Source organism: Pantherophis guttatus, chromosome 4 (genome assembly GCF_059756535.1).
Source record: "Pantherophis guttatus breed Tessera chromosome 4, ASM5975653v1, whole genome shotgun sequence".
In the NCBI taxonomy this organism is placed as follows: domain Eukaryota; kingdom Metazoa; phylum Chordata; class Lepidosauria; order Squamata; family Colubridae; genus Pantherophis; species Pantherophis guttatus.
Window position 1 is genome coordinate 75,104,531 of NC_142066.1, and position 24,143 is coordinate 75,128,673.

The 24,143-nt window shown below is 35.2% G+C and overlaps 1 protein-coding gene across 5 annotated transcripts in view; it reads left to right on the plus strand.

The window, feature by feature from the left end:
* GLI3 (GLI family zinc finger 3) overlaps window positions 1–24,143 on the plus strand; it is a 577,601-nt gene that overhangs the window by 463,691 nt on the left and 89,767 nt on the right. For all 5 annotated transcript variants that reach the window (XR_015733897.1, XM_034416535.3, XM_034416534.3 and 2 more), the window contains 3 exons: window positions 13,148–13,364; window positions 14,598–14,711; window positions 15,770–15,910. Coding sequence is in view for 4 of the 5 variants with exons in the window: in XM_034416535.3 (XP_034272426.1) it covers window positions 13,148–13,364; window positions 14,598–14,711; window positions 15,770–15,910 (472 nt within the window). In the remaining variant the exon portion in view is untranslated. The remainder of the gene's footprint in view (window positions 1–13,147; window positions 13,365–14,597; window positions 14,712–15,769; window positions 15,911–24,143) is intronic.

A 24,143-nucleotide genomic window follows, 5' to 3' on the forward strand; every position in this document is an offset into this window, starting at 1 on the left:
ACATTTCGTAAGAAATTGATATTCTTTTCTCAGGTCTCTCACTCTTCTTGGAATTTGTTTCAATGCCACCACTTCTCTCCCTTTGTGCTTTATCGTTGTGTTTCTCATCATTTGCAATATCTCTGTTCTCAATGTTTTCTTAGTAAATCTGACATGAATTTCTCTAGGCAAATTATTTCTCATCACATATCGCTCCCATGTAACACCGCTCCTGCGCGAGCTGCACTGGCTCCCGGTGGTCTTCCGGGTGCACTTCAAGGTGTTGGTCATCACCTTTAAAGCGCTCCATGGCATAGGGCCTAGCTATCTGCGAGACCGCCTGCTGCTACCGACGACCTCCCATCGACCTGTGCGCTCCCACAGAGAGGGCCTCCTCAGGGTGCCATCAGCCAAACAATGTAGGCTGGTGACCCCCAGGGGGAGGGCCTTCTCTGTGGGGGGCTCCTACCCTCTGGAATCAGTTGCCCCCTGAGATAAGGAGAATCTATTACCTCAGTGCCTTCCGTCGTGCCCTTAAAACCCATCTTTTCCAGCAAGCCGGGCTGGCTTAAGAAGAAATTTTTTAAATTCTTTTAATCGGTTTGTGATTTCTTAAATTCTGGGCCAAATTTATATATATTTTTAACTGTTTTTTAATATTTGTATTCTATGTTCTTATTTTGGCTGTACACCGCCCTGAGTCCTCAGGGAGAAGGGCGGTATATAAATTGGAAATTAAATTAAATTAAATTAAATATTTTGTGTGCACTCTATATATCTCATCGATCCCATTTAATATCCTTTCCTTACTTTCTTCCATTACTTCTGCAATTTTCTCTGCTAAATTTTCTCCCTTTTCTTCTTCAAAATTTTGGAATCTTAACTAATAATCAGCTTTATCCATTTCCAGAATTATAATTGTTTTTTGCTGATTTTTATCATTAATTGTAAGTCTGTAGTCCATCTCTTCAACTTTTTTCTCCATTGCTTCTGCTTTTTCTTCCGTTTGCTGCAATCGTTGTTCATTTTTCCCTATCATCTCTTTAACTTCTTTCAATTCTCCTTCCATTTTTTCTTTGTTTTCTTCCATTTTTTCCATTCTCACATCTACCTTGTCTAATCTTGTCTTGAGATCTTCATATATAGTCTGTAGCATATTTTTAAATTCCGTGTTAATTTTCTCTTGCTGTAATGCAGTTTCTGTTGTCTTTTGCCCTGTGGTGTCTGGCGCTGTTGATATTGATGGTGATGATAAATGTTGTGTAGTTTTCTTCATCTTGTCTCTTCAAATCACACCACCCAATTTGTAATCCAAATAGTCCAACTCTTAGGTTCCAGCTGTTCCTTTATTTAAATCCCAAATTCAAATTCCAGATTTGCTCCCAAATCAATCAGATTCTTCAGGTTCTTGATACCCTAATCCACATAGGCTTAATCCATATAAAAAGAAAAGATAGAAAGACTATAAAAAATCATCCACAAGGCCGAAAAGGAGAAGCCAAGTCAGAACAAAAATAAAAAATCCACCAATAAAAAATTCCAAAACCCAAGATATTCGCTCAAAATGTCCAACCAAACAATAAAAAACTAGGAAAAGTATAAGATATAGTCTTGCAAAAAAAAAAAAGTTGAAAAGAAAATGAAAAAAAGCACAAACACTCCCAATCGCAAACAAAAATTTAAATCCAGGAAGCAAAGACCTCTTAAAAAAAAGAAAAAAGAGGGCACTTCCGGTTTGGTGTTGCGGCGAGACAGTTGGGGAATTAGCAGGCTCCGACGAGCCATGTGAAAACCCTGGCTGACGAACCGCCACCGATGGGTCTTCAGACCAGAACCGTCCTGCAGGAACGGGGAAGAAAGAGAGGCACCTCGGATGACCAAGAGGAACAGGCAAGTTCCTTGAGGGTCGGAGGGAACTCTTTGTGACTTGGCGGCGGGGGGGCGGTAGCCATGGTGGCTGCCACGAAGCTGGGACAACCGGATCAAGTATTGAGCAGGAGGAAAGTGGAATGGAACGGAGTTTTTTGAAGCCGTGTGAGTGACAGCCAACCCAGGCTTGTAATAACATCAAGGGAAACATCTTTTAACTATAAGACCCCTAGCGACAAAATAGCGGCTAAGGAGCATGGGAGCAAAGAAGATTTTGAAACTTTAAAGAGACAAAACTTTAAAGAGACAAAAACCCGATAGAAAATTGACTTTTGAATAAAACTAATTGGAAATGTTAAACATTGAGACATGGTCAAAGGATTGGAAAGAATTTAAATTTGGACTGGACTTAAAAAAAAAAAGATTTGATACTTTTAAAACTCAAAAGGAAAAGAGAAGCCAACTAAGATTGTTATGTAACTGAAAGAAAATGGATACTTGTTAAACAATTGGAAATTCTAGATTGCAGAAAGACACCTTCTGGAGTAAAAAGAAACATTGCAACTTGGTTTTTGTTTTGGAAAATCATGAACTTTACAGATAACAACTGTGAGAATTTGTGGAGGATGATTTCTTTGTCTGCAGGCAGCTTGACTTTGGAGAAAAGAAAGAAAGAAAGAAAAGGGGAACCACAGCGGAACTCTTATAATTGGGATAATATCAACTTAAAAAGAATAAAATGGCACAGGAATTAGAGAAGGAACAATTGATGTATTTGACTTGGAATGGAAATAAGAAAAATAATTAAAATATTATATGGAGGACAAATTTGAGGACATTGAAACTGAAATGAAGTATATGCAAGCAGACAAGAAAATGAAGAAACAAGATACAATGGCTGGAAGTAAAGAAGACAAAGACAACGTGATTAAATATGAATAAGTAATGTACAGGTGGCTAGTAATAATAAAAAGGGTTTTAGAGACTATATTGTGAATAACAATAGTTATAAAGATGATTATACTGGGTTTGATAGTCAAAGAATTGGGGAATAGGGGGTAAGATAGAAAAGTCCAGGACTGATTTATAAAATAACTATATTGAGATTAATAATGGTTAACAGAAATATGAGAAGAATATGTTACAGATACTTAAAATTGAAATATGGATAGAAGCTATAATATAGGAGAAATAGACTGTGTTAAAAGAAAATATATCAATGGACATACTGAATCAATCTTTATTTGAGAATAATTGATGACTATAAAAACTGGGATATTGTTTAAATATCTATAATAATTGCAATAATTTGAATATTTTCAATAACTTTAATATTTTAATATTTTCAATATTTTTGATAGTATATCTGTCTAAGCAAAAAAGAAAAGAAGATTGAAATAATATAGGATTATGAATTATAAATAAGAATTACTTAAACTGGTTTTTATATAAATGGTATGGTTAAAGAGATAGAATTGTGGGAAATAAATTAGAAAATTGTATGGTAGTTTTATTTGAATTAAGAACTATGTTTCAATGTTAAATTGCTATATTTTTGGGATTAGAGATAGGATATAAATTTGGTGAAGTAATAAGGAAACAAAGATTTATTGAGCATTATACGAAGTATTAATAAATGTGGGGAAGTTTCAGAAAGGGAAATAAGATTTTGAAATATAAACATGTTTGACCTGTATTGTTAATAGTGAGGATTTAGGCTAAGAACTGTGAAATGTATTATGAGGTATTAATTGAATTGAGATTTAAATTGGATTAATAGAAGGGTAATTGTTTTTATTAGATAAATAAGAGTAAACCTTTTACAAGAGGGTAATAGGGGAGACAGGTGATTTAAGATTAAGTACTGTTAATAGTGAGGATTTAGGGTAAGAATTGTGAAATGTACTACGAGGTATTAATTGAATAAGATTTAAGGGGGGTTAATAGAAGGGTAACTGTTTTGATTAAGTAAATTTGAATTATTTTTTTTAAGATGGTATTAGTTGAGATAGGCGATTTAAGATTAAAAAAATAAGTGTTATGGCAAAATAGAATATATAAAATCTTATTAAAGATGGGGAAAAAATTGTATAAATTGATGACCGGATCAGGGTTTTGTTCCGAAAAGATGTAATTTGTGTGTTGGAAAAATTTAAAAAAAACTTTTTGCAAAAAAAAAAAAAAAAAGAGGTACACAACAAAAGAATTTTAAAAAGAGCAAGTTGGAGAACACAAAATAATATTCCAAATGTTCCAAATAACACTATTGCAAAATCTTCCAAAATTTAAATCCAGCAGGCAAGAGGGGGAAAGGGGGGGAGGGAAAGAAAACAGACAGCCCAGCTTTTCCCTCTTCTATTACAAAATCACAAGACACTTCTTATCAAAAACTTCTTGCCAGTTTCCAAAACATTTTCCAAGGTCATTCCACTCTCATCTGCTTTATTCAGTATATCTATTTAGTTTTTTCTGTCACCACTAGGTGGCACTGCCGTCCACTTAAAATAGTCTTAAAAATCTTAAAAATATCTGTTTACTTTCCTTCTTTCCGTTTTGGGCTCCCAGTCACAAAACTCAAATTTTTAAAGTACAGTTCATTCACCTCTTTGTCCAATCCGCTTTCAATTCATTTAATTTAATTTTTCAGCTTTCATTAATCAGTCTGTATTAATGGTTTCACTCCTCTACCGCTATTCCGGAAGTGGGGAGGTAGCCTTATTCTGCTCCCTCCCCTCTCCTCTTTGCCAATTCTCTCAAGTAAAATAGTTTTAAAAGTTCAGGAGTTAAATATATAAAGGAATCTTGTTTCCAAGACAACAGTTTCTCACCCAGATGATCACATCGTTCTTTTTTCCTTCTCTTCTTGCATGTGGCCGCCCGGCTTTTGACAGCTCCTAATGGCTGTCTTCTCTTGCTGCTGGGTCAGAGGCTAATGCTGGCACTTCAGGGAACTTGAGACTTCCCTGTGCCTCCGTTCTTCCCTGTCCCTACAGGACAGCTATGATTCCTGGGGATCCCCTGAAGCAGCTGAGATATCGGCGTTTTCCCGGAGCCCCGGAATTTACCGTACCAGCCGTGGTACTGGCAACACACACACAGAGCAACTCTTGAATTGATAGAATTTGTACAATCTTTCATTCGTCTCAAATATTATTATAGAATTTAGAGGTTTGCAGAAAGCATATATGTCTGCATCTAAAATGATCTCTGGATATAATTAATATATAATATAAATTATATGACTATATTAATATTAATATATAATATAAATTATATGAATATAACTACATTTGGGGATTTTCTCTCAGGTGATAAAATGCATATGACCATTTTCTACCCATCAACCAGAAAAATAACAGCTCTCTTGTTAACAAACAGCTAGCCCGGCAGCATGGCGGAGGAATATTTATATCACTCTGACTAGAAAGGGCTAGAAGAGGAAACAGACAGAACCCTTGTCCTAACATTTATTGTTTCATTAATCAGTAAGCTCTGGAGAGAATGGCATTGTTACCAGCAAGTGACAATGATAACAAGCAAAATAACAAAGGGGTAGGCAAAGTGGTGTCACACTCCGTGCCCCACTCCCTACACACAACATATTACAGTAAAAAGAACAGCTACAATAAACCTTCTCTTGACAGTATCTACAACGAACTTCTTTGGGACAAAAATAGAATAGAATAGAATTCTTTATTGGCCAAGTGTGATTTGGACACACAAGGAATTTGTCTTGGTAGATACGCTCTTGATGTACATAAAAGAAAAGATGCATTCATCAAGAATCATAAGGTACATAAATCATAAAAAACAACAGAGAGATGTCAGAGCTTTTACAGCCCTTTCTAAGCCGTTTACAGAATCAGCATATTGCCCCCGACAATCTGGGTCCTCATTTTATCCACCTGGGAAGGATGGAAGGCTGAGTCAACCTGAAAAATGTTCTAGAGCAGTGATTTTGTTTTGTTTTTCAGAACTTGGTAACTTTAAAATGTGTGGATTTCCATAACTCCCCAGACAATATGTTGGAGGCCAGACATTTTAAAATTGCCAAATTTAAGAAACACTGTTCTAGAGCCTGATGGAACAGGATAGTATACAATTTGTTTTGTGTGATTTATTTTGGTTCTCATGATTTTCCTACATTGTATATGCAAAATATCATTTGAAATCTTTAAATTTGATCTTAGGTTATAAATAAGGAAATAAAATATAATAAAATATAAAGACTGACTTCAATTATTATAGTCACTATAAAAATTGGAAGGGCATAAAAAAGGAATCAGGCATCAGGTTTCTTTGTTCCTGCAAAACCTTTAGTAATGCCATAATAAGTGTCAGATTAATTATACTGCTATTTATGATGTCTCTTTTTTCATTTGTGCATCATTAGGTCTTAAAAATTAATGATTCTCTCTGTATTTTATTCACCAGTAAGAGATAAATAATAGAATTCAAATATTGTTTTGTAGGAGTTAGTCAGAGATTTATCATTGCTTTTGAAGGAAGTATAGGTAAACAAAACCTTATGAAAATGGAAGACATTTTAATTTACTTAAATTGATACTTTACAGTCGCATGGGGACACAGAATAAATTATGTTTCTGAATTTGCAGCTAAAATAAAGTAAAGAAAAAAGAATACAAACATGTTTATAATTTTCGTTTACTTTTTTCACTCATATTGGAATATGTTACTAATATTTAGATCAGGGGTGCCAACTCAATTTCAGAGTTGTGGCTGACCTTGGGTGGGTGTGGCCGGGGTGGACATGGCTGTGGTGGGTTTGGCCAGCACATGCAAGCAAGCAGTGCAACCAGGCCACAGACAGCATTGGTTTGTGCGCCCAATCAATTCCGATTCCACAGCGTCCTTATTGTTGAGGGCAGGAACAAATCCTTCAACTGAGTGAGAAGGGACCATGGTCCAGTCTGCCAGAGCTCACCATGCTGGGGGAAAAATGAGAGACCCTTAGCAGTGGAATTGTCCTCAAAGATAGCTCCATTTACAAGTGCCCCATTTACACGCAGACACCCCATTTGCATGCAGGTGGGGTCCACAGGATAATGGCTAATTTCTCCCCCGGTGCAGTGAACTCCAGCGGGCTGGACATGGGTTGAAGGCTTCATTCCTGCACTCAAAACAGTAAGGCCTGCGCACCCGGGTCACGGACAGCATTGGTTCCTGCACCTGGCCTTAGATCTGACCCGTGGAGCCAGCAAGGGACTGCCCAGCCACCTTGGCCCCGCCCCCTGGTGCACACATAAGAGGCTGTGAGCATGCAGGTGCTGGCATCCTGGGTGAAAGGGAGGTGCTTAGAACACAGTCAGCCTGTGGGAGAAGACAGTCCACAGGGACGCTATGCTCCATGCACGCTGACTGCCTCCTGTCCATGCACCCAGGGGGTAGGGTGGGGGTGGCCCCTCACTGGCTCCAGGGCATCCCTGCGGATCTAAGGCAGACTGCTTTCTGACCCAGATGGCTGCCACCGGGTTTTAGATTAGTACCTAGTCGGCCTGGGTCGGGCACAGACGCCGCAAGCCTGTCCTTGATTGTTTCCAGGGTGGCTCTGCGGTCCAGATCTAACCACGTTGCAGACCTGATCTGGCCCACAGGCCTTGAGTTTGACACCCCTGATTTAGATGATTTTTTGAGTTCTCTTCCATATACAAATAAAGGTTATGAGCATGGTATAATGTATGCTGCAAAGTTTGATTGTCTGCATATTTTTTTCTAGTTCGTACTCTGTTTTCAGTGGGGTCTACTCCTAGACAGTTTGAGTAAAATTGTAATCCCATTGTATTTTAGCATACTTGCAATATTTTCCATGACTCAAAACTGGAAAAATAATTTTCATAGTCCTAATTTATTACCCTTTTGTCAACCATTAAGTTACTTTCCTATTTTAATTAATTAAAATGAAAACAAATCTTTAAAAATATAAAACAAATTATTGAATATATGTCAACTCAAAACAAATGGGAAGGAGTGAAGAACAACAGTTATCAACATGTGAAGTTATACAGGTTTCTTTAAGGGAGAAAAGCTGGTGGGGGGGGGAGATTTCTGGTGCTTTCCAAAAGAGCATCCTGCTGGTCTAATTGAGTATTTAACTATACTTAACTACACTTCAGTCTGTTGCAGATGTCATTTTCATAAAGAGTTCAACAGATAATTTATGTAAAATTCAGACTTTTCATTTTATTTTAATTTTTTTAATTTTTGTCTTTTTGAATTAAAAGCTTATTGATAACATATAAAACAGTATAAGTCCTAAAGTAAAAAAAAAATGTTAATCATTTTATAAGAATATGCAAAACGTGCCTGAACAAAAATTTAAGAAAACAGTAAGAAAAGCCATATTGTTTAGTTACAATATTTATTACAATAATGAACTTGAACTGAAGAAAAATAATGGATGACATGATGTTTTACAGTAACCTTATTGATAATGTTGCTGTGTTATGTTCTCCTATGAAGCAGTTTTTAATTTTGGCTTGTGGTTCACTCATTCATATCTCTATAGATCTTAGTAGGACAGGAGACAAAATCAATTGGTTAAATGTGTTTTGAACACTATGCTTGCCATATCACTCATTTGTTTGCAAAGATGGAAAGCTCAGATCATTAAGAATGTCACCTAAAGAATTACTATCAGTGCCTTCTTGGTGGAGAGACTGATGGATTAACCTTTCTCTCCTTTGAAATTAGTGATCAATGAGTCTTAGTGTCAAAATATTGTAGAAAAAAGTGTCCACATCCTTTTCAAATAGCAATAAATGTTTATTAAAGTCTATTCTGCATGCTAATGCTTGTAATCATTTCATTATAGTATTTCTTAGATCTTGCTTAGGTCTAAAAACATTCTATGGCAAAAATTAACTGGGGTATATCATATAGAACTGAATGTTCTGTAATTAAAGCTCCTCAAAAAAATCCTTATGACCGAATAGCTTAACTTGAAAATTAAAGCTCTAATTGTACTTTTTTTAAAATGTAATAACTATATGTTTTGTATTACATATACACATGTGTGGGAAAATCAACATACACTATAATCATGGTAGATTTAAAGTCACCATGGTAGATTTAAAGTCATCATGGTAGATTTAAAGTAGATTTAAAGTCACCCCCTGGAGTCATTGATGTAGCAGATTAACAGAAAATGCTACTCTGAATTATGTAAAAAAGCTAACTACATTTTAATTTTAAAATTTAGATTTTTATCATAGTTTTCACCATTTAATTTTTAAAATGGGCCTTTCAATATGATTAAGTTACTATTATTCTTGGATACCTCTCTGATATAAAAGTTACCCGTTTAAGAAAAGCTGAAGTGATCTTGCAGGTTTTAAGAGAATCTCCTTCAGTTTAACATTGTACTTTCTGAGTAAAGGGACAAAAATGTCTCCAACGCAATAATTGTTCACTGCAAGAGGCAGAGAGAAATTGGTAATAATATTCAGCAATTTCAACCCTTCAGTATTTGCTTGTGCTCTCTCAACAAACATGAATGATTACAGTACAACTTAGCTAAGGTAGCCTCTACAGATGATTGATAGGATGTTAATCAAAAGATGCATATCAGCTTCAGAATTTGTTCACAAGCTTTCTTCTAATCGCTGATTTCATGTTCAGTGAGCTCTTTGCCAGTTTGTTCAATTTATTCTTCAGTGCACAAGCCATTCATCATGCTTGCAGTAGCCATAGGACAGAATAAGTGTAACTAATCTCTTTGAGCTATTAAAATACAATATCAGCCCATGCACATGCACATGCACATGCACATGTGTGTTTAGGAATTTGTGTGTGTGAATTAATCTATTTCAAAGAAAACTGCTCATTAATAAAAATTATATAGGACTATTTTTCCTTCTCTCATTCACCTGATTGGATCTAGTTACATGAGATGAAAATAAGAAATTGTTCTTAGTAACTTAAGGAATATTAGATTATACTAAAATAAGACTATTCTTAAAATGGTTTAAGGAACACTTATGTTTATGAAACTGTCATCCTAAATCTCAGCAACATAGTCAGACAAAAGCACAGAGAAGTCATTCAGAAAATTTCATTGTTGATTAGGACTGCAACTGCAACTCAGTTATTCTCTGTTGTGCTCTGATCTCCTAATCATTGCTACATAGTGTCAGTTGAATGTCTAGAAATTGATTCCAGTATAGTAATATACTTAGTAATAATAGTAAGAACTGCTTATAATATTATGGTTCACCAATTGCTATTGCCTCTCTTAGACCTTATTACTAAAGGGACTCTTCAACTTAGATTTTCTGGAAGTAAATCCTGCATGATTAACATCATTTTATCTTAGACTATATAGCCTACAGCAGCTGATTTTTATCAGTTTTCACTTGATTCTATCTTTTAATTTACAAGTTGGATATACAAATTATTTTGAATTTGACACAGATTGTTACAACATTATTCAGGGTAGTCAAGTATTATTCTAACAATCCCAGGAGGACAAGCATTCCTGTTTCAAATTTGGAATCGTTATTGTAAGCCATTCAGTCCGACCCTTGACCATTCTATGGATCAGTACTCTCCATGTGCATCCAGCAGATACTAGGGCAGCCCCCTTCTCCTTTTTCCACTGATCACTCCCAGCATGATTTATTTTTCGAGTGGGTCAGCTTGCATGACATGACCAAAGTATGACAGCCTTGTCTGGCGATCGTGGATTCAAGTGATATTTTTAGTGAAGTTCGGCCTAGGACTTGTTTATTATTTTGCAGTCCATGGGATGCTTAATAATTGCCTCTAGCACCACAATTCAAAGGCATCCACCCTTCTCTTATCTGCCTTTTTCAGAGATCAAGTTTTGCAACCATAAGTAGCAATTGGAAAAATTATTGCATTAACTAATCTGCATTTGGTTGTAAGCCTGATGTCTTTACTCTTCCAGATGTTATTCACGCCAAACATTGCAGTTTTTCCAAGGGACTATATGCTTTTTAGAGACCAGGAAGATTAATTCCTTTACTGTTTTGATGGTCTCATTGTCAATCTGCACTTCAATCTGTGTGTTCTTCTCAGTTGTCCTTATCTTTGTTTTCTTGATATTAAGGTGCGCTCCAAATTTTTCATTTTCATCTTTGACTCTCAGGATTAACCACTGCAGGTCCTCCCTGCTTTCTGCAGCAATGTTGAATCATATGCATATAGGAAATTGTTGATATTCCTAACATTAGATTCCTCCAAATATGCATCTATCTCTGTGTACATGTTGAACAGTATAAATGACAGGCTGCAACCTTGCCGAATTGCCTTTTTCAATTCAGAATCATTTTGTGTCTCCATGTTCCATTCTTAAAGTACAATGATTGGATGAGCTGGATGTGGTGTAGTGATATTCTCAGTTCTTTGAGGCAGTTCCAGAGTTTGCAATGGTCAGCACAGTTGAAGGCTTCTACCTAGTCAATGAAGCACATGTAGACGTCTTTTTGGCATTCCTTTGTTTTTTCCATCATCCAGTGGAGACTGACAATATGATCATGCATTCCTTTCCGAAATCCTGCTTGTACATCAGGCATTTTTCTGTTGGCGGTTGGATTCAAATGTTGCTGGTTTATCTTCAAGAGAGTTTTACTCATGTATGGTATCAAGGTTATGATTCAATGGTTGTAATAGTATCACCTTCCTTTGGTATTGGAATAAATATTGATCTTTTCCATTCTTTTGGCCACTGACCAGACTGTCATACACTCTGGCAAAACGCTATCAGTATTTTTGTTGGCAGTGGTCTCAGCAATTCTGCAGGAATTCCATCAACTTCTGGGGCTTTGTGATTAGGCAACTGGTTGAATGTCCACACTGCTTTCTCCTCCAGAATATCTGCTTCCATTTCTAGTAGATAAGATTTTCCATTTATGGCTTGGCCTTGTTTTTCATTTGTGTAAAATTGTTCTGCTTATTCCCCCCATCATGCAATTCCTGCCCATCATGCCCTGTGACCATAGTCTTTCTTGCCATAAAGTGATTTCTGGCCTTCACGTAAGTGAAATACTCTCTTGTATGATTCCTCATTGCTGCTTCCTCCAGTTTCTTACATTGCTCAGCCTAGTACTTTTCCTTGTCTTTTCTTGCCTCTCTCTGGAATTTTGCACTCAAATCCACACATTTCTTCCATTCTTCTTCTTCACCCAGGCTTTTGCTTTCCTCCTATCTTCTACAGTCTCTGTTGTAGCTTCTGATATCCAGTTGGCCAATTTAGTTGATTTCTTGTATGTAATACAAGAACTTCAGTGTTCTGTTGTCTTTCTGTGATGTAATTCAAATCATTTCTCAACTTCAACTGCACATGCTGGGGGAATCTTCTCAATGTCAAATTTCTGAATCATGGGTGGTCATTCAAATTTGGAATACTTTTGGTAAAATTGAAGTAGCTAGAAGCCACTTGTGAAATTTCAAACTTGCACCATTTCAAATTTTGCACACTACTATTCCTGACAATCTATATATCCAGGATGTTATTTACTCCCTGATCATATTAATTGTCACTTTAGGAGGTTTTAGGTAAGCTCTTAACTAGAGGAAGGGAAGACTCTTTAAAATCAACAGGAAGTAAATTAGACTCAGGGAAGTTTTAAAAATATTTTGTATTAAAGGGAGAGAAAAACCACACATAGGTATTTCTCAAAATATTTTGTTTGGAAGAGGACAAAAAAAAAAAAAAACACCCACATGCAGAAGTAATGTGTTTTCATTAGGTGCCTTAGGGGAACATTTGATATATTAATTATTCAGAATAAAAATAATTATCGTATCTTTTTTTTTTTCCATCTGTGGAAATAAAGCATGACAGGTATACAGGAGGTCCTGTATGTGGGGAGTATGAATAATAAACTAACAGAATTTATGTTGTGTGTCCAGTGAAAGGAGATGGATGAGTTTGAAATATCTCAAATAAAAGTGGATTACAATATTTTTTTTTTAGAAAAAAGTTATCTACCACTTTTAGAATTCACCAGGTTTGAAAAAAATAATTTAATCGATTTACATGCTATCTGCACTTAGTATAGGACTAAGTTTTTGACAATGTCAAATCAAGATCTAACAGTCTAACAGGTCAGAGCTCCACATGTGAACTAGTATCTAACTTTAATTCCTCACTTTCAAAAATATTCAGTGATAACTTCCATATAAAGCTGGTACATGATTTAAAATATGCATCGTGACATCTCTGATTGAAAGCATCAGTTAAGGCAAGCCTGTAGTAATCTTGACTCAATTCCCTAAATGATTTTTACTTACTTCTATTTTCCCTGTCATAATGCAGCCCAGCGCTAAGTTTCGCATACCCTCCCACACCAATATCCCTCCAGCAGATGCATCAACAGATCATCAGTCGACAGCAAAATCTGAGTTCAGCCTTTGGACATAGTCCTCCACTCATCCATCCTGCTCCAACCTTTCCTACACAGAGGCCTATTCCCGGCATCCCTAATGTCTTGAATCCTGTTCAGGTCAGCTCAGGTCCTTCAGAGGCTGCACAGGTAAGGGAATGTAAGGAAAGATTTTTGCACCATACTGACTTGTCCACAGTAGTGATTAATCATTACAGCTCTTAGAACAGATTTGCTAACAAGTACCTTGGGGCTGCAATGTATGCAGTCTTTTATTATAAATTACCTAGAGTATATCATGCTTTTGAATTGATGGAGTGTTTTCCATCCCTTATAAATATTTCAGTAACTTTTAGATTCAGTGTATAGGAACTTAAGTTTCAGAATGTTCAGGCAAAGGACATTTGAACAGCAAAGGGATGAAATTTATACCCCTGCTGAAGAAGGTAAAAGACAAAAATCTCTCTAATTGTTGAATCAAAGATTATGACCAAGGATGCCATGAACATGTGCTAAGTGTTAAGAGACAGCAATTTCTCTCTTGCTTTATACTTCATGCTACACAGAATACTAAGCTAGGGAATTCTCAAATTTCAAGGAGTACCATCTGAAAATTTCAAGAGCCTATGTTAAATAGAAAAGAAGCAGACAATTTGAAAAAACATGGTGTGTGCCAATATAATAATTCCCAAATCAATGGACATGATATTCCATTCTCTGTGGAGGGATAAAGCTGTGTTAGCAAATTTGTAAGATTCTGCTATCTTCATTGAAAGATCCTATGTTAATTCATTGCAGATCATGACCATCCTAAACTAAGATACTCTAAAATTATAATAATATAATCCAGAACATATACTGAATAATATTTCTCTTTCTAGTAGAAAGAAATATATCTCTTTCTAGTAGAAAATAGCAAAATGCCTTTAGGTAAAAGGCAATGAAAAAGTAAATAATAAAGCATGTAAAATGTCATCCAGGCAAATATATGGAGACTACAATAATAAAGAAAGTTTTGTAAATAAACAGTTTATCCTTTTTTCTTGTGTTGTGCTGGTTTATCACTGAGTTCAGAAAAGTTTCAGTCATGTTTATTTTCTTATATAATATAATTATTTATATAATAATTTATATAAATTATATAATTTATATAAAGAAATTATATAAATTATTACATAGAATTCAATCAGGATGTTTTCTCTCTAAGTAAAAGCATTGTTGAGAAATTATAATTTTGAAAATGGAAGAGAAATCAAGAACATAACCTCAATCATAAAAATCTAAACTCAGTGAACTTTGGTAAAGTTTCTTTGAATATTCTGGATGTATTGAATTTTAATTCAAAGTCTACTTATATCTTTTGGATATAAATATGTGCTTCAGAGTAAGCCCACAAGTGAGTCTGCAGTGAGCAGCACAGGGGACCCAATGCATAACAAGCGTTCCAAGATAAAACCAGACGATGACCTCCCCAGCCCAGGAGCTGGAAGCATGCAGGTAAACTATGCTTTTATCTGTTGTAGGAAGAGGGCACATTTTGCATTAATTGTTTTTGTGAGTAATCTTTGCCAAAGCATACACTCTACATCTACTAATACTACTAGTCTTTGCATAACATTTAACAGTGATAGTTATGGGTTGGTTGATTAGGAAAAATTGAGTCCTGTAAAGGCTATCTCAAAACTCCAAGTTGCTTTGACTCCTACCAAATTTTAACAGTATCATTGCTGAAAATGAGGGGAGCAATCTTTCATTAGATTGAAGCTTGAAATACCCCAAAAGGGTAATGTATGTCCTGAAATTGAATTGTTTTTCTTTACGACTATCCTCAGTTTTTCTCTCTCTAAAATCTGAAAATCTCCTTGTTTGCATATTTGTTGCCCCTTCCCATAAAAAGACAATAAGCGAAGTTCTAGAAAGCTGCCTTTCTGTGGTCATGAATTTGTTCATAAATCTACCTCTGCGTAGGTGTTGTTTAGGAATCACTGCATTGAATTGTCAGTTTTATTCTGAGACATCAACATTTGCTTTAAATAGCAGTTCCAGTGGTAATAAAATTGATCAATTGAGATAACATGAACAATTGTTGAGGACAGATTGCACATAATTGATAACTTAAAAGCTGTGACTAAGGAGCTGGACTTGTTTTCTGAACAGTTTTCTTCATATCATGCCACGTAGCCAATACTGGTTTACATTTAAAATAGTTTCTTTTGTATAACAACTGATGGATCTAAAAGTATTGCTCTGTTTTACAGTTCTGTTAGCAAAGGTTAAAACTTTATCAGAAATGGTCTTTGTCTGAACAACAAGACAAATCTGTAACAGACTTTCTAATTTTTATTTTATTTTTATTTTATTTCAAAGTTGAGAAATTCCACATGGTTTGGGAGAAAGATTAAGGATTCTAGAGAAGTATTCTAAAATGTATCTTTTTCTTTTTTTAAGTCCCAATATTGGCTTGGTTATTTTACAATAATACTAGAAACATTGAATAAGTTAAGACCTAAGTGTTTGTTTTTTCATCTGCTTCCTTACTTCCGTGGCCCTGACAGGAACCACCGGAAGGAATGACCTCAGTAAAGGAGGAAGGGGAGAAAGATGAAAGCAAGCAAGAACCTGAAGTGGTCTATGAGACAAACTGCCATTGGGAAGGCTGTTCACGAGAGTTTGACATGCAGGAGCAACTAGTGCATGTAAGTTAATGGCATTCAGGAGCCGGCTTTGAGAACTATCTGACCTTTTCTAAAGGATCACGCTCTCTGACCCTTTGCTGAGTCAAGTTTCTTTGCAAACCACATTGCTGACTGGAGGCAGCTTATGGATTTCTGTGAATAAAGCAAAACTCCATGCTATAGTGTTTGACCTGTTCAGTCAGCTAAAGCTTAGTGTAAAATTCAATAAAGTCTTCAATAGAGAGTGTAATGGTTCTGATCCTATAAGCCATAAAATACTATTTTGAATTACAGACTTTGATAGTTATTGAGAAAGAATAAGCTGGGCATGAGTTGTTATTAACTTTTTTGCCAAGTTTGATGCCTCCAGTCCCTTCAAATTGGCCTGCAACAATAGAAACAAGAGATGGAGATTTTCGCCCTACAACTCTAGGATATTTGATGTACTTAATATATCAAACTTTTACTATTTTAACAAGGTGAAGTAAGTTATTTAGGGAAAAAATATATTGCTTTGGGGCTTTCCATTTTTGGGGGCTTTCCATAACATGACAGATGTTTTGTCCGGGGAGAAAGTACAGCATGTAACTTCAAAATGGTTTTCATAGATAGTAAGCACCTACAATAATTTTGAATGATTGTTTCAGATAGTAACCACCTATAATAGTTTTGATGAATACATGATTGCAAAATTATGATGTTTTGGTTGCATCCAGTATACTGCCAATCAGTCTTTATATCCAAATCAGAATGAATGGACATGCCATGAGTTCAGGTAGCAAAGACTTTAGCTTGATAGTTATTTATTAAACATTAGTAAATATAAAATTATTAATTGAAAAAAGAGGACAAAGTAATGACAAACCTGCAAGTCATGAGAAAGCTGAAAGAAATGAACCATATACAAGAAATAAAAAGGGAAAAGGATTTAATATTAACAATCTGCATTGTCAAAATATATCAAAATGTACTTTTTCCAGAACCACTGAAAGTTCATTACTTTGGGTAATTAACACAAACAATCCCAAATGAGATGTTTGGTTTTTTCCAGCTTTAACTAACCTCTTTGAATATATAAAAGTAGCAAAATTGGAATGAAAATTAGGACATCAGGTGATACTCCTCTCTTCTACACCATGAAAGAAACAATTGATGGATGGAAGTGATATATCTAACATTCATCTTCTCATAAGATCACATCAGTAATGGGTTATACCCAGTGGTGAGATTCAACCAGTTCGCACCACTTCAGATTGTTAACTTTCTGAGCAGTTTGGTGAACTGGTTGATGGAAGAAATCATTAGGGCAGAGAACCGGTTGTTAAATTATTTCAGTCCCACTACTGGTTATACCACCATGCATTGTTCATGCACAGTGCTTCTCTCAGTGTCAGAAATTTGGATGTCAGTTTTATTTACTTACTTTTTTCCATGTCCTTGTAATACCATTTAAAATATACATATTTCATATTGGGTTTGGACTGCTCTGGGTCTGAAATTCTTGTATATCCCGTGTTGTTTTCAGTTCCATTCAGGTTGGAATGGTTTTTTTTAAATTTTGAATTCTATCAATAGTTTGTAGAGCTACACAAATTTTCTGCATGCTTGCTCTCTTTCAGTACAGGTAGTCCCTGGCGGTTGTCCATTCTTTCAGCAATTATTGAAAGTTACAACGGGGCTGGAAAAAGGGACTAGTTGCTGAGGTTCTGGCCATTGCAGAAATCCCATGGTCATTTGATTATAATCTGTTTACTTGTGTGCCCAGTCTGTGATTGCAACATCCCAGGGAGCTGTGGTTCCATAAACTTATTGTAACATTCCTTCCAGCTTTCCAAAGTCAGTGGGGAAACCTGCTGGGAAGGTTGCAAATCATTCAAGTAAGCTCCTGCTTTTTCTTTATTCCTCCACTCATATACAGCCTCCAGAGGCCGTACCTGACTCCCCATATTTCACATGTGGCCTGTACCACTTCCCAGAACCTCCCACAACATGTGTGCAGCCTGTGCTGGCACTCCCTAGATTTTTCCTGGCCTCCTACGCGACATTGCTAGCCCTCCCAGCCACTATGACTCATATGCAGCCTGCACAACTCTTCTCATGCCCTTCCCTATCCCTCCAATCATCCACTCACTCCTTATTGGGTTTCTTCCCTCTTTCCACTTAACAACTGTGCATCTTGAGGATACAACATAAAACAATTTTATGTTGTAAAATTTTACAACAATAGCGATAGGCAATCTCAATTGCTGTTAGAATCCAACATGCACCTAGATTCAACCTTTACAGATTATAGAGCTGTAATAGTTTACTTTTAACTGCATTACATGATAGGTATGGTTCCATAGAAAGACATATATACTGTAGTTGATTTCTTACTGAATTTATCTCCAGACTAATTTGAATCTGTGTATCTAGTACTATAAGTTTTATATTATTATTTACAAGCAGTCTTAAATTAAACTTTAAGTATCTGCCTCATCGTGTTAACTGCTTATTAACAATATTTGGGGGCCTTTCTGGGAGATACTGACTAGGAATTCTAAAAGGATGCATTTGCAAAGATACATCATTAAATAAATGAAATATATCACCAGTGATTGCCTTGCCAAGAACATAAATATCAAATATTTATCATTGCCAGGGTATTTTCAACAAAATTTCACACAATTTGTAATTGACATTAATTTCCCAACTTCAGTTCTTGCAACCTTCAAGCAGCAGAGCTGTGTTTACTCTTTATAGCATATTCTAAAATGGTAGAAGACTATGGGTCTTGAACTCCAAGGCAGAAGAAGAGCACCAGACTAAGATCATAGTGGGTAATTTTGATTTTTAAGATAAGATTACTAGAACTTATCTCTTTAGACAATAGGAAATAGTAATTGTATTCATTGCTTTTGGAGAACTTGATTTTTAAAAACAGTGCTTAAAATGTAACCAGAATTTACCAGTTAGTACTGAATTACCCCAACACTTACTACTTTGAAGTACTTGAATTATTTATCAATGTAAAGTTAAGTAAAGTAGTAGTTCATTTTGATTGCCAAATGCTAATCAGAACCTAGTATAGTTAAAATGTTCATAAAGGATGCTCTGTGAAACACTGCATTAAATAGTTCAGATGGCCTGCTTATTTATAGCACCTGTCCATCCCTTCTTGCTACCATACACCCCCACCACCACCACCACTGCCACCAGCCTTCCTCTCTTTTACAGCTAATAGAAAGATTCATGATTCTTCATGGTTGTCTATCTAGTGTCTGACAGCACTGACTCCCCTTGCTAAAGCAACTCACTATCTATAATTGATATCCTTCTAAGGAATGGGGTGCTGACTGCAATTGACGGGCTTTGCTGAAAGCTCTTAAATCCTGACAAGTTCTGCCCTTGTTCTGGTTCAGTCACTGAGCTACACTGCTGGAATTCCTAGGTTATTTGAACTGTGAGCAAAAGAATAGCATGTGTTTCATATTAGCAAATCACAAAGCTGGAGAGTAGAATTATGACCTGGACTGCTGGATTTCCTGCCAATCTCATTTACAATGCATAAGGCTTCTAAAAAGATTACCTACTTGTACAACCACTGAAATGTCTTCCCTCCCTCCTTCCCTTCAAAGAAAATAACAAAAAATGCTGTATTGTTTAGATTCTGTTTGCTGAAGATCCTTTTATTATTCTGCTCTTTAATTAATTTATCTGCCCACAAGATACTAAATTCGGGAAGTTTGCTTTAAAAGATATGATATATTTAGGGAAAATAAGGGCAGAAAGGAAAGTTATTATTTAGTGTGAATAAAATGGCACTCAGAAAACTGAAACATTTTTCCTTGTCATTGTTGCTGGTATAGTATAATAGCATCTAATTTAAAACTAATCTGGAAAATGTATTATTCAAGGAGAATATACATGTTTTCCTTTATTTTTTCATATTCATGTGTCACAACAGTTCCTTACTTTGTGAAAGCTTGATTATGTATCATATTTAAGATCAAAAGAGTATTAATGACACAACTACAGAACTAATTCTATTTTTTTCTGAGATTTCAACAGAGAAATCAGATGATTCAAATTCAAATTCTGTTCTTGTTGCACAGAACTAATGATTCTATATTATGCACACCTATATTCACATCAGATACATCATTGAACATTTAATTAATGAAAGATGAGCATTTTTATAATACCTCTAATAATTCCTATATCGCATAGACCAAATTGGCAATACTTTGCTTTTTTTCTTGTTATATTACAATTGGTATCTTAATTTTTAAAAATCTGCTGCCTTATTAATTAGGTGTATAATGTCATTGATTAAGCTATATTAAGTTAATCATTTAATAATTACAGAATTTTGATTATGTAAAAGAAAATAATTTATTTTATTTATTTATTTGTCAAATACGTATTAGATAATATATATGTATAAGCATGAATTGAATACATAAAATAAATACAAATAAAGGGAACATTAGGACAGAAATGGTAGGCATGCTGGTGCACTTATGCATGCCCCTTACAGACATCTTAGGACTGTCTACAACAGTAGACAGTCTTAGGTTAAAATTTTGGGGGTTTTGGGATGAAACCACAGAATCAGGTAGTGCATTCCAGGCATTGACCACTGTTGCTGAAGTCATATTTTCTGCAGTCAAGTTTGGAGCAGTTCACTTTAAGTTTGTATCTATTGGACTTCCGGTGGCTCCGCGTTCCCCGAATGGACGCTCCTTCAGGAGCTCCAACCCCGTGATTCCGTTTGCCGCTAGAGCAGCGAAAATCAGCTGCTCTAGCGGCTCGAAACTCTCCCCCAGGGAAAAAGGGGGAGAGAAGAGCAGAAGGGTCTGGGTAGAGCTCCCCTAGACCCCCAGGCTTTTTTTTAAAGCCTGGGGTTTGCAGGGTGGGAGCTCCCTGAAAGCCCTTCAGTGCTCCGGATCCGGGACAATTCTGCTTTAAGCAGAACAAGAGGTTGCGACCACACCAGCAGCGCAATTTTAAGGATTATGAGAAAATTCGAATCTGGATGCTGGCAGAGCAAATCAGGAGAACAGGAAATGCAAGTATTAAACTTTAACTCCGTTTAAAAGAAAAAGCAAAAAAGATGGCGCTTAAGGGCATTTTAAAACGAAAGTTACAAGTGAAAGTGATAGTGATAGTTAAAGCTGCAACATTGTAAATGTGGCAAGAAAAAGATTTAAAGTGCTAGTGAAATGAAAAAGACTATGGTATTGATCTTAACTACTTTATATTTTATACTTCTAAATTGTGTGGAAAATTATTGGATTTATTGACCTGATAGTTGAACAAATTTAAAAATAATTGGACTTTGGAAAAAAAAAGAAAAAGAAAATGGCTGGCACCTTTGAAAGTGCTGAAGGACTATTATTACACACACCAGCAAATACACAAATAAGAGCTATAATACATGAAATTTTTGAGTCACATATCACTGCTTTACTGGAAAGTTTTAAAGGTTTTTTTAATGAAAGGTCTCAGGAAGAGGAAACTGTTTTGACTCAAAACATGGAGACAAAGGAGAATATAGTATCATTTCAAGGCTTGTCAGACAGTAGTGAGCTGTTGGAACAAGATGGGGCAGAAACTCAGTTTAATGTGACTTTGGACAAAAAGGATGCTTTCCAGACCAAGAGGGGAAACCAAAGGAATCTGGAAGAGTTTAATCAGGAGGACTTGAGAGAGTTTTATGGGGGTTTCAAATTAAATGAAAGACAAAAACTTTCAAAGAGACATCAACCTCAAATCCAAATTTTAAAATTCTCGAAAATAAAAGCAGGAGGAGGAGCAATGCTAAAGAAGAAAGAATTATCGAAGAAAAAGGACTGGAAAAAATACAAAGAAGGGAAGAACTGAAGATTAATCTTTTTCTGGGGAGGATTTTGGCAATAGGTTGAGAAGCTTAATTAAATTTGTATTTTTAAAGTTTATTCTAAGATAATAATATAAAGGAAGTGTGTTATTACAATTGGGTCTGGATATAAAAATGATAGCTTCTTAAGAGTTATCGAGGTAAAAATGATAGCTTTTTAAGAGTTATCAAGGTATCAAAATGGTTAATTAAAAATTTGAGGGACACCTTTCTGAAGGGTTTGAAATTTATATTTTGAGAAATGACTTAATGTCTTATTGATGTATTAAGAGATTTTTAAAATGTTTAACATAAGATTATAGTACTTTAAGAAGGTATATGAGATAAAATGTTTAAAATTTTAAAATGTCTAATTTTATGAAGGATTAAAGAGGATAAATGTCTAATTTAGAACTTCATTAGGGAGCAATGTTGATTGAGGAAGAAGGACTGGAAAAAATATAGAAATAGTTAATTAAAAATTTAAGGGATAGTTTTCTGAAGGTTTTGAAATTTATATTTTGAGGAATGACCTAAGAAGGTCTTATTGATGTATAAAGAGGTTTTTTAAAATGTTTAATATAAGATTATACTATTTTAAAAGGTATAGGTGATAAAATGTTTAAAGTTTTAAAATGTTTAATTTAGAATTTTTAATGCTGAATAGTTAGAAATTGATAATTGGTTTATGAAGGAATAAAGAGGATAAATGTTTAATTTAGAATCTTATTAGGGAGCAATGTTGAAAAAGAAAGGTGTCTGAAGGATGAAAATGAAATTTATCAATGTTTGTTAATGCTTGTAATATTGTTAAAGCTATTGGATTACATACCAAGAAAAAGGCTCTTATAGTCAGGAAGAAAGAATTTAATCTAACTGATTTTGAGAATTTACAAAAGGGAGGTTGATGAATTTGCAAAAGAGGAGTTAAAGAGCATGAGGGAATTTTAAACTTTGTAGTAGGTTAGTATATTTTAGCTTTTGCTTGTTAAATGTTATACCCTGTTTTTGCTCTGGGAAGTCGGGGGTGGGTGGGGAGGGGGGGGAGGGTTGGGTGGGATAGAATTGTTGAATAGATAAAGGTACAAATATAAAAGTAAATGTGGGGAAAATGTTACAACAAATGAAATGATAATATCAAGATATGATAAATATCGGAGGAGTAAGAGGAAAAAAAGATGTATTCAGATGATACACTGATTGAATGATTATATATTGTATGTATGTGTGTTTATAAAATAAAAACTTTTTAATAAAAAAAAGTTTATCTATTGTGTGCTCGTGTATTGTTTTTTATTTTTTTTGCAAAGTATTTTTTTATTTTTTCTAACATAAAACATAAAATATATCTCTTTCAAGAGCGAAGTCTCAATCCGATCATAGATGGATACAATCGCTTAAATTTTAAAAAGCTTCATTCACAATTTCCCATTACATCTTTTAAAATTAAAAATCAAAACATAAAAAATTTTTTTAACATAAATTCTAGTATCTTGATCAGAACCATTCTATTATATTACCACCAATTTAATTTCACATAGAAGCTTAATTCATTATTGTGCCCATTTATAAATTCAATTATATCTGGTTCTTTCCCAAGCTTCCTTCATTACACCTTTTAGCATCAATATCAAAGCATTTTTTTAAAAATATATATATATATTCTAACCTCTTGGTCTGATTATTTACCTTACAATTTTATCACCACACATCTTAGTTTCAAATTGACTACAGCTCTGTTACACTACAGAATCAGGTAATGCATTCCAGGCATTGACCAGTCTGTTGCTGAAGTCATATTTTCTGCAATCAAGTTTGGAGCGGTTCACTTTAAGTTTGTATCTATTGGGTGCTTGTGTATTGTTGTGGTTGAAGCTGAAGTAGTCATTGACAGGTTTTTTGTAGCAGATAATTTTATGAGCCAGGCTTAGGTCATACCGAAGGCAATGTAGTTCTAAGTTTTCTAAGCCTAGAATTTCAAGTCTGGTGGCATAAGATATTTTGTTGCGAGCAGAGGAGTGGAAGACTCTTCTTGTGAAATATTACTGGACACGCTCAATTGTATTAATGTTCTATATGCTGTGCGGGTTCCAGACAGATGAGCTGTATTCGAGAATTGGTCTAGCAAATGTTTTGTATGCTCTGGTTAGTAGTGTAATATTACTGGAGAAAAAGCTATGCAAGATTAGGTTTATAACTCTTAATGCCTTTTTGGCGATGTTGTTACAGTGGACTTTGGCACTTAGATCATTAGATATGAGTACTCCAAGGTCCTTGACAGAGTGACGGTCATCTACAAGGTCATGTCCACTCAGCTTGTATTTTGTGTTCTGATTCTTTTTGCCAATGTGTAAGGCAGAGCATTTGTTGATTGAGATTTGGAGTTGTTTGACC